Source organism: Siniperca chuatsi, linkage group LG16 (assembly GCF_020085105.1).
Source record: "Siniperca chuatsi isolate FFG_IHB_CAS linkage group LG16, ASM2008510v1, whole genome shotgun sequence".
NCBI classification, from domain to species: domain Eukaryota; kingdom Metazoa; phylum Chordata; class Actinopteri; order Centrarchiformes; family Sinipercidae; genus Siniperca; species Siniperca chuatsi.
The window spans coordinates 17252370-17264111 of NC_058057.1; the positions used below are offsets into that span (position 1 = coordinate 17252370).

Below are 11742 nucleotides of genomic sequence, written 5' to 3' on the forward strand. Positions count from 1 at the left end.
AACAAACAGCTGTGCATGCCAGGAGACACACAGCAGCGTCAGACCAGAGGGGCTGTTAGAGTCCCAATGCCGGTATAAGGTCTGCTTTGTTAGTCCCGTGTTTGTGAATAACATGAGTAGCAGAGATAAGCTTGCCCTAGATTTCACCGTGCATGTCTTCAGTACCTCAAACATTTGCTACGATACTTTGCAAGACTTTTTGTCTTATTAACTTCTGGCAGCACCTCTGGACTCGCCCTGCAGTGTTGTCTCCCATGTTTCCCATCAGTAAACTCTATGAAGAGGGGTTGTAATTATAGAAATAGTGAGAATATAGAGAGAAATGAGGACAGAGGTGAGGTAAAACTCTGAGTGTTTCATTGATTTGTGGTGGCTGTGTCATATCAGGCTAAAGATAGTAGGGGAGGGTTTGATATTTTCAGTTTTTCTATGGGATCTTTTCTCTTGGAACCCGTTGTATTGTGACAGCTGCCCTCTCCCTGTTAGAATAACATCCCCGGGAACTCACTCTTCCTCACGTGCACACAGGGGCTGCAGGCCAACGCCTTTCCCCCCTGGATTGTAGCCTACAGTACATATAGATTATTTAGGGAACTGCATATATGCATGTTTACTCCTGGCTGTATAAAGTCATAAAAAAGAGGTTATCTTTCGTCCCAGATACTTCTTTCCCCCTCGATCTGTCGTTTTTTAAATCTTTTCCGTGTTCTCCCTGAGGTCTCTGCAGTTCCTCTGTGTTTCATGGAATCCAGGGAACGCTGCTTCCTCCCAGTGTTGGTGTGCGCTGGTCCAGGACCCGCTAGTCCAGAGGGCACGCCTCTCCTCTCAGGAAAGCCGGCGCTTGGCGAGACCGCTCCACTCTGATAGCCTGCCAGAATACACACAGATCAGAGAAGAGGCGACTGGGGAAAAAAGGAGAAGAAAAGGGACCAAGAGTCACTCAAAGGGGGCCAAAAGGCAACTCTGGTCCAGTTAATTTTGATTAAACATTGGCTCATAAGTCTTAACATCAAATGAAAATTATGGTTAAAATTACACTACTTGTAACCCTCACTTATTACTCTGAAGCTTATCAACAGGTTCTGACAACTTAACACAAGTTTTAGAGGCTGGTTACTGCTCTGTAAGATGAGAAAGTCTGCAGGCGGGATGTTGCCTGGGGGCAGGTATGGGTTAACCCTCCAGTTTGCTCCGTTAAATGCTCAGTGAGATAAGAACCTAGAGCTGTGTTTGAAGAGTGGGGTGGGGGATACCCTCTTAGTCTGCAGTTTTCACTCTTTGACTGTGGCCAAGTTTAACATTATCTTCCTACCTGTAGATCTATAGTGTTGATGTACTTATTTACTGTTTAAAAAAAGTCACTGCAGGTTTCACAGTAGTCTGTCTACATAGGGGAAAAAAAGTCTCTAGTTGTTTTTCACGGATGAGAGTTTCTGTTGTGAGCCTCTGGGCTAAGTTGAACCATGTGGTTTTGTGTTTGCTTTGAAGTTAAGAGACATTTGTTTTGCCACTTTTTGTCAGAGAGACTAAAATGCACAAAAGTTACAACTGGGCAAAATCCAGCAGTAAACTGCTAGTAAATCTACGAAAGAGACCAGATTGGTTTGTTCAGTGAACTTCATTCCTCGGCAGAACTTTTTTTTCTGTTTTCCTTTTCTTTTTTTCATAGAAACAAGAGAGGCAGTGAGAGAGAGCAGAGAAGATTGGTTCCTGTAACTGTTGTTGTGCCCTGTGATTGGTGGAAGCCTGTTGCTAGGCTTATGTCAGTGTTCGAGAGTTTTCTGCTTCCTCTCCTCTGTGCACTGATAGGTTAGGTTTGAACTGGTCTGGTGGACTTCTGCCACTTGTTGAACATCCCCACAGTTTTTGCGGTTCCCTCGCGTCTTTCTGCATGAGAAAACACAGCAGCCGCAGCGCTGAGACACACATGTGCAGAATTTACGCCTGGCACAGTTTCCTTTCTCTGTTTTTTAATCTTATTAACTTTTATCATCCTCTTTATTGGTTTAAGGCTGTTGTTAATGCTGCTCCACACTCATAAAGAAAAAACAACTGCTTTTGTGAGCATTTGAGAAAGTAGCTGCCTCTACTTTTTTACTTATAAAAAGTTTAGTGAACTAATTATTGACAGTAGACAGTTAGATATTAATGAAACAGCTACTTTGCTTTAAAACTACTAGTTGTTTGTTCCAGATTTAGTATCCACTTTCATACCTCTTTCTACAGTTATATCATTTCTATCCACAAAACTCGGTTGGAAAATGTTCTAACAACATGCCAACTGTTGCATGTACAATATCTATTTACTGATGTACTTCACTAAACCTTAAATTCCTCAGTGGCAACATCACTTATTGAACTTCAATAAGGCTATAGGGTGTAAAAAGGTTGTAGTTGGCTCATTCATGAAGCACAGAGACAGTGGTCAACAGACAAAATGGATTCCAAAACTTCCAATAAGTTTTCACAGTGGGGAAGAAAAGTCAAAATGTCCATAGAAGCTTCTCAAACCACTGTTGCAGCACAATATACTTCTCTGTTGTCCATCAGTATGCTCAGTATTTTCCAATCAATCATTTATTCATCAAAATATGGCCGAATACACTGCATCTAAACTGTTAGCGCCTGCGCTCTCCTCCATGAAATGTGTATAAGTTGATGCTCTCATGTACAAAGTAGGCATTAAGTTGCTATGGCCACTGGTTCATGCATTAAAGCGGGCCTGTGTAACAGCCTCCGTGACCACAAGAAGCAATTATGGGATAATGGTCATTGTAGCTGATAATAATTGTGTAATACCATGATACCGTGAAACCGTGATATTTTCTGAGCCGGTTATAGTACCGTGAAAATATCATACCATTGCAACCCTATTACACTTTAAATAAACTTCAGTTAGGTGAAAATGATGTTTAAGTAGCTGTGAATTAGCAGAAAACAGCTTTTTACAATGGCCATGGAAGTGTTTATGTAAAAAAGACTTGAATCTGAGCGATAGTCCTGGCTATTACTTTTAATGGGAATATTTTCATTACCATTACTGTAAAACGAGTGGAAATGTGTCCATTGTTCAGGCCTTTCCTCCAACAGATCACTATCTGATGATATACACACTGTTAAAACAAATCTGAGATTATTCCTGTTGTTTCCAGGAGCCTTTCGTCCATCATAACTAATCATCCCAATGTTGTCCTAGCCCATGCACTCCCATCACATACACACATACACACACACACATATATATATACACACACACACACACACACACACACACACAGAGTTACATCTCCAGGGTGGCACTGTGGTTTAGTGGCCATCCCATAGCTAAAAAGTCACTGGTTTGTCCCTTACAACAGCTAATAAGCCTCTCAGCTGCTGTATTGCCTTGTAAGTTTAAAAGTGCAAGTAACAAAGTGTCTACATGCTCGTTCATTGAAGCACAATCATGACAAGCATGTTTGGAGTGGTTAATTTGATCTTTGAATAATGTCCTTATTCAATTTGCAGCGCTAAGCCATTGAAGAACAACAGCATTCAAACTCACTGTATGTGACATCAAATAACTGAGACAGCTAAAGATGTAGGTCTTCAGACTCCCCCGAGACACCTGCAGTGTGGTTACTTATGTCACACTGTGTTCTGAACTAGCTTCCGAAGACACCCAAGAATACGCAAAGTCTTACAGGTTGTAATACAACCCAGGCATAATATATTGAAGTCTGGAGTTATCTATTTTGTCATTTTTTCTTAAATCGTGTCAACACCAGAGACATAAAATGAAGTTGTGCAGACAGGTTCAACACACTTAACCTAAAGATACTGGAATTGGATGTATAGTTTAAAAAAAAAACACCTTAATTCAAGGTCCACTTAGCAGCTTTTTCTCGAGCTTTGCAGATCACATATCATGTTATATGAATGTTTAGTGTTTTGATGACAAAAGCTTCTTATAATTCCATGTAACTTGTTTACATGCTCTGGTTTGCTTTTGCATAATTTATCTCTGGGTACCAACTACAAACATGCAACTTTTTATCATTAGGACCAAAGACAATGAACTGGAGATATAATCACAGCCTTAATCTAAGAAGGAGCATATATGCCTGGATCACTGCACACACACAGATACTCTGATGTGAGTACAGTAAAGCCTCATAGAGTGGTCAGTGCGTGCACTCTGACAATAGTGTTTGGTCCTGTCCGCGAGGCCGGACCCCCGAGCCTAAGCGCTTTTATGTAAAAAGGTTTGGTGTGTCGTAAGCCCTAAAGCTGACCAGCCTCTTCTGCAGCTTTGCTGAGCCATGGGGCTCCCGGCAGACATGGGAGTGCTGACTCCAACCCTGGGAACATGTTTACAGCTGCCCCGCACCCCACCCTGTGGCATCAGGAGTGGGACCAGGGAGAGGGGGCAGTTGGCTTGATCCACACAATGAACCTGCTGAATACTGTGCTATCCAGCTATCAGTGCTGGGGACTTGCAGTCGGTTGCCGAACTGGCCGGGCAGGCTCTTGATTGGAGTGCACAGGGGCAGACTTGCCTTTTCTTGTTTTCCACTCACCATCTCCTCGTCATGTACAGTACCTTGCTTGTCTGCTTTTTATTGGGTATTCCTTCACAGTTCACCCAAACACTTACATAGCCAGAGTTGTTGCTATAAGGATGAACTGAAACAAGGATAGTATCTCACAAAATTTCCAACATTTAAAACTATTGTGTAGTTTTCCTCCCATAAAATGAGTCTTTGGAAACATGTTTTTTTGAAATCTCACACAGAAACATGACGCACAGATGTGCGTGTGTGTGTATGTGCACACACACTGGCCAATGTGTGGATGCTTTTGTAACGTGGTTGCTGGCACTCCACGGAGGAAACAACACTTCACTCGCATGTGCTTTTACATGAAAATACAACTTTATGTATCTGTTGTTTACCAGCAATTTCAAAGACAAGTATACCACTTCTGGTACAAATCATTTCCACAGTGACAGACTTGTCTGGGGATTTTGTCTGAGTAATTATTGACTTTCTAACTACGGCAATGCGATTAACTAGTTATACACTGTTCCAGTGAATGTGTTATTGTTAAGCTGGGATAAACAAAGCCATAAGAGCTGCCTTCCTTATCTCTGGTTCCTTCAGCCTGGGCTGATTGGTGGAAGAATGACATTATCTGTGGTCTGATAGGCTGCGGTGCAAAACGACTAACTGAAGGGCTGTTGTTGTTGCAGCAGGTCCCGCAGCTATACATCTCGCTGTGTGCTGATCTTTGCACAGCAGACTCTACCTTCTTCTGCTGCTCACCAAGGACAGCTGAGGGCTCAGTTTACCCCTCCACCCCCGTGCAGCAAGAAGCCAATAGGGGGACTTGCTGCTGCATGCTGCAGCTGAGCTGGCTTTGGGTTGTTGTTGTTTTCATTGAATGCACATTACACAGATGAACACACAGATGACACACACATCCCTTTTTCCAGCTACACTTGGCAGTGTTACAGAAAACTATTTTCTAGTAGTCCTGCAGGGTGGTTTCTCCTTACCATGATCATTGATTAAAGTATTGATTGGAGAGGAAAATCAAGCAGCAATCACCTTGAATTGATTGCTGCCATTATTTAGCATACAGGATGCAATGCATAACTGTAAATTAAATCATGATCAATGGCAGCAAGGAACAAAGAAACAGAGAGAAGTGATGATGTTGTCTTAGAGGGGATTGTTCCTCTGCTCACGTTTAGGACGCCCCCCCTTCCCTCCCTCTCTTCACGCTTAGCTCCGCCCGCACTTGCTCCTCATGCCGCCATTGGCTGCCGGGAGGCTGTTTTCGCCACCTGATTGGCCGCTGAGCACGTCAATCACACGAGCCTCGACTTATTTACCGAATGTATGCGAGAGAGAGGACGGTATTCTGCTTTAGGCTGCAACAGCTGACTGCCGTGCACTTTACCCAGTGCCTCAAGGAACAAAGAGAGGAGGACACAGCCATTCAGAATACACTTTTAAATTTTTTTATACCCTTAAAATAATCAAAGTGCAGCGAGGACACGAGATGAGGCACGCGGTTGTACCGGCAGAAAACGTGGAAAATAATTCTTTTGCAGTGACAAACCTTTTAAAGATATGTACTCATTGTGAACGGCTAAGCAAAAAGGTAAGAGAAAGGAAAAAGGCTTCACGAGCAAATAACACTCTTTCAAAATGCTCCGCTTTTAAAGCTTCGATCTGACGTTGGGATTTAGAAAATGTTGTCACATTTATTGACGTTTTTAGGCGACGTTTTTCCTTTGAGCAAACAAGCTGCAGTGCAGTCTTTTGTGCAAGCTTGTTTACGAGTAAGATGAGTTTGTTGTCATCGGACAAGAAACCTTTTCTGGGTTTATTTTCTTTGTTTGTTTCACTTCCAAAAAAGTCGACATGTAAATTACACATTCAAAGGCGTATTTTTAACCCGGTGTCATTTCTGAATAATGTGCATTTCGTGGTCATTCATTCACCCACTTCATCCGCTTCATTGTGCGCTGCGGGACGCTGTCCGCTAGTAGACATGTCTCGATAAGTAGCGGAAAGTTACAGGGTAATAATAGAGGCAATGTAAAGATTTCTGTTGTGTTAAAAATAATTTTATATGAGGTCAAAGTGTCGCTTTGTGTATTTGGTTTTCTCATTAATTACGAAACGTCAGAGTTTAATTCTGGTTTTATGCATCAATTTATTGTGACGCTGCAAAGAGTTGCATGTTGCTTTTACAATGGAGAAAACCTTTTCATCGCGTTTTTATTGTAATTTTCTCTGTAAACCAATAAGGATCCGACAGGTTTACTGGTGTCAGACAAACAAAGCGACTCTGATTTCTCACAATGGTGAAGCAATAAAGTGACAGTAGAAACAGGAGAAATGAGAAGTTATGATCGCTGGAGCGTCTCCTTTGCTTTCCTGTGGTATTTAAAGAACATGTTTTTCTCTCTTTTTTTTTTTTTTTTTTTTTGTCTGGCAGGACTTGGGAGTAAGGATCCCAAGACCCTTAGGTAACGGACCAAGCAGATTCATCCCTGAAAAAGAGGTACAAGACAGTCTGTAATCTCAGCAGAGACTTTTAACTCAGTTACAAACGTGACATTTATGTAAGAAACCTCTTATTTATTGTTTTTTTTTTCTTAGATTGTGAAAGTCAGTAAAGTGGACGCCCGGACACAGTCAATATTTGAGGATGCGTTTGCAGCCCTCGGTCGCCTTGACAACATTTCTCTGGTGATGGGCTTCCACCCACAGTACCTGGAGAGTTTTCTCCGGACGCAGCACTACCTGCTGCAAATGGATGGACCCCTGTCTTTGCACTACCGACACTACATCGGCATCATGGTATGGTCGTGCGTCTCCTCTGAATTCTCAAATCCACTTCTCATTAACTGTTAATATGTCAAGCAGCTAAATATCTCGTGGATAATATCTCCTTTTCCTCTGATCCTGCAGGCGGCAGCTAGACACCAGTGTTCCTACTTGGTCAACCTGCATGTGAACGACTTCCTCCAGGTCGGGGGTGATCCCAAGTGGTTGAATGGCCTGGATGAAGCCCCGCAGAAGCTGCAGCAGCTCGGAGAGCTCAACAAAATCCTGGCCCACCGGCCTTGGCTTCTCACCAAGGAACACATGGAGGTGAGAGGACGGGGCATGGTCTGGAGGGTGGATGTGGACATGACAAGTCTTATGTAAGAGGCTGAGGTCATAGATGGAGGCTAGAGTATAGCTGCAGCTGTATAACTTGAATGGATGTGTGAATTATAGCAGTGGAGGTATAGTGACCGTAAGTGGGAGAGGGAGATGGGGTGGGGGTGGGGTGAGGCTGGAAAATGAAGAGACAATAAATTGGTTAGGAAGGGTGAAAACATATTTTCCCACTTCCTAAAAGGTCAGTAATGTTGAAGTCATTATTTGGCTCCACTTACCCAGAGTCACAATTTTTTTCCTTTGTTTTTTCCAGCGTCTTCTGAAGGCAGAGGAACACAGCTGGTCCCTCGCAGAGCTAATCCACGCCGTGGTCCTCCTCACACACTACCACTCCCTCTCCTCGTTCACCTTTGGCTGCGGCATCACACCCGAGATCCACTGCGATGGCGGACACACTTTCAGACCCCCCTCTGTCAGCCAGTACTGCGTCTGTGACATTGCCAATGGCAACGGTCATGCTAATCATCATGATGATCCGCTTGGCAACCAGGTGAGTGGTAAAGCACTGCACTTAACATCCTGTGTGTGTTTTGATGCTAAGAAGTTGGCGGCAGCTGAGTGAAGAAGTCTCAAAATCCCCACAAAACTGTGCTTCTTGTACAATTCTTTTCTAACGGTGTATCTTCTCTCCTGCTCTTTGTTTCCATAGGAGATGTGTGGCGAGGTGGAGGTGCTGATGGAGCGCATGAAGCAGCTGCAGGAGTGCCGCGACGACGAGGAGGCTAGCCAGGAGGAGATGGCAACTCGCTTTGAGAGGGAGAAGACGGAGAGCATGCTGGTGGTCACGGCAGAGTATGAGGAGTGTGTACCTTCCAGAGACATCTCCCGACACTTTGAGGACCCCAGCTATGGCTATAAGGACTTCTCCAGGAGGGGGGAACATGTGCCTACATTCAGAGTGCAGGTAGAGATCAAATACAGGCTGAATATAGAGTACAGTATTCTAAAGGATGGTTTATATGGCTGTTATTTACTTCTTATTTCTCTTTTCTCTAGGACTACAGCTGGGAGGATCACGGCTTCTCTCTGGTCAACAGACTGTACCCTGATGTTGGTCAGATGCTGGATGAGAAGTTCCAGATGGCCTACAATCTGACCTACAACACCATGGCAACACATAAGGATGTGGACACCAGTATGCTGCGCAGGGCCATCTGGAACTACATCCACTGCATGTTTGGCATCAGGTCAGTCGCTGGAAATGTTGTCTTGTTGTATGATGTAACCTTTATTTTGTAATGTGTGCCGTTATGCTCAGTCAGCACGGTTGCCTCTGTTTCCTAACACCGTGTTTCCCTGTATTCTTCAGGTATGATGACTATGATTACGGGGAGATAAACCAGCTTCTGGACCGTAGCTTTAAGATCTATATTAAGACCATGGTGTGTAGTCCTGAGAAGACCACCAAACGAATGTATGAGAGTTTCTGGAGGCAGTTTCAGCACTCCGAGAAGGTAAGATCCTTATCTCCTCTCCTAGCCTGATCTGTAGCAGCTATTACAATTTGTTAATTAATGTACAATGTCTCCTTTCTCTCTTTTCTCCTGCAGGTCCACGTTAATCTGCTTCTTATGGAAGCGCGAATGCAGGCAGAACTGTTATACGCTCTGAGAGCGATCACCCGCTACATGACATGAAGTGCTTTTGCCATTTTTATGGTTGTCTTTTTACTGTCATTGTTGTTGCTCATTATGGGACACTTCAAGAAAACAAAAAAGAAAATCAAGGGAGGGGGAGGGGTGTGGGGGGGATTCAACAAAAATGTGGAAGAGACGTGAGAAGCCCTGGGTTGTGACAGTGCTTGTTGGATGGATGTTGAGAAGAGGATCAGAACAAATGAAAGAAAGGAAGAAGAAGAAGAAAAAAGAGAAAGAACTGTTGAAGAAAGTCATCTCATACTATAAGTGGATACACAAACACAGTTCATGTTGCCTGCAGTGCCAAAACTGTCCATGAGAGGGCAGCCTGGAGCAAACTCCTGCTCTGCTGGGGAGTTTGTGCTGGGCCTGAGCACTGACACCGGAGGCATCCAGGACGACGTTTCAGTATTCCAGCATGCAACACGTTTGTTGCCAATCTCTTCTGTCACCTGGTAGAGTGAAGACCCACCGAAAACCCCCAGAAAGCTGTGCAGCCAGTAACAGTCTGCACTTTGATTCTGTCATCACTGTTATATTTGTTTAGTTTCTCTAATATCTTTTTATTTCATTTTGTATTAAGGGAAGTTGATGTTGTTGTCGATGTGGTTGCTGTTAGTGGTAACTGGAGATGGAAGCATTAACTTTGGGCTCTGTTTTTTATGTGTGCCTGAACTATCCAGCACAGTGTGTGTACGTGCTGATGCTGCTGCACCTATGTTGTATTCAGTGGGGTCATATTGATCCCCAAATTACCCACCCCAACCCCATTATATCCCTTATACCCCCTAAGCCCCTATCCATTAGAAATCCACTGCATTACCCCCCTCCCTGTTGTGCTCTACCCCCATCTCAAATGTCAGTGTAAGCTAATCCAAGGTGTGTGTGTGTGTGTGTGTGTGAATTAGAGAGATGTGGAAAGAAACTAAAAGAACACTGTCTGAGCCCTTTTTTGAGTTTGACTGTACATGTGTGGATGAGTTCTGTGCTCATGATGACTGAGGTGTGAATGTTTGTGTGTGTTTCACAGAAATGACGGAGAAAAAACAAGTCTTTGTCTTTGAATTTCATGTGTCAAAAAAAAAAGAAAAGGCGAGGCACTTTGAAGGAAAGACTTCTTGCTTCTGCTGTAGCTCTGTTATTGTGAGATAACTGTTTAGCAGTTCTTGTTGTTGATGATGTCTTTATTTTTCTGGTAATGGGTGGGGGAGGGAAGAAGAAAAAAAAAAAGCTAATCAAAAAGAAAGTTAGAAACCAGGTTTTCCAGGAGGGATTTGCTTCCGGTTGCCCTAACCACACCTTATCTGTCTTCCGCTTATCCCAGCTGCCTGGTCACCCTAACACTTTCAAAGCTTTGGATTGTGAATTTTCCCAGTAAATGAATACCTCTGTGTTTTTTCTCTAGAAAACATATAAGAAGTGCTCTTTGGTGAGCAGAGACTCTTTCCGGGCTGCCGTGTTCCCATTGCTCGGGGACCCGGCCGACCCACACAGGGCCGACTGCGGTCGTTAGCTGGTTGTAGCTGTGCTTATTTCCCTGCCGGGGAAGTCTAACCAGTGCAAAAGCAGCTTTTGTTTTTTAATTTTTTTTTTATTTTGAACAGAGGCGTGAAATCTCTGCTGTTTTGTTTTTTGTTTACTAAAACCAGTTAAGTACTGCGTTCTTCTGAGGGTGGATTGAGAGAATCGGACAGATGAATGAGTGATATCCTGACAAAGAGGAGGGAGATGATGATAAAGGAATGGTACATTTGGAAGTGGTTTGAGAGGAAGTGGAGGTTTTTTTTTTTTTCAAACTTCTGACTGATGTCAGTTACTGACACTTTTTATATGAAAATATCTAAAAAAGATGAAAAAAAAATAAACTATGATATTGAATTGTTGTGTATCATTCGTAGTTTTCTCCTAAATAATTTCATTTCGTTGCGTCATCAAAGAGATTGTATTTGATGTGGAGAGGCCTACACAATTCAGGAATCAAAACAGTCACAGCACAATCAGTGTCACCATCAGCTCACTTCCACTGCTCAGTTGCACAAGTACAGCAAATTAAATAACCCATGGTAATTAGTAAGCATATTTGAATGCTGCTATGCAATAGATGACTCATGAAAAGACATGGAGTGTTTATTCTGTCACCTTATACTCCAAAGTACACTCAGCTCTTTGATAATAAAGCTGACTTCATCAACAGTGATGAACTCAGGGGAATAGTGCAGTTTGTCATCAGTACGGTCCAGGGACTTTCATGTGAATTTCATTTTACTGTACAAGCTTGAGAACTGTATGACTCACGGGGAACCAGATAATGGTCCCTGTTCCTGTGGTGCGGTCGAGGTCATAGTTTCTCTTTACTCCTGACCAACATTTGGATCGAGATAAGG

General features: G+C 43.2%; 1 protein-coding gene across 2 annotated transcripts in view; it reads left to right on the forward strand.

The window, feature by feature from the left end:
- sesn1 (sestrin 1) overlaps window positions 1-11236 on the forward strand; it is a 58135-nt gene extending 46899 nt beyond the window's left edge. The window contains exons 1-9 of one of the 2 annotated variants that reach the window (XM_044168476.1): window positions 5895-6147; window positions 6991-7056; window positions 7155-7355; window positions 7467-7649; window positions 7975-8211; window positions 8371-8625; window positions 8718-8908; window positions 9031-9175; window positions 9272-11236. In XM_044168476.1, the coding sequence (XP_044024411.1) occupies window positions 6046-6147; window positions 6991-7056; window positions 7155-7355; window positions 7467-7649; window positions 7975-8211; window positions 8371-8625; window positions 8718-8908; window positions 9031-9175; window positions 9272-9358 (1467 nt within the window). In that variant the 5' untranslated portion in view covers window positions 5895-6045 and the 3' untranslated portion in view covers window positions 9359-11236. Of the gene's footprint in view, window positions 1-5894; window positions 6148-6990; window positions 7057-7154; window positions 7356-7466; window positions 7650-7974; window positions 8212-8370; window positions 8626-8717; window positions 8909-9030; window positions 9176-9271 lie in introns of those variants that run through there. The other variant, XM_044168475.1, reaches the window with a different exon arrangement.
- Window positions 11237-11742: the final 506 nt, after the last annotated feature.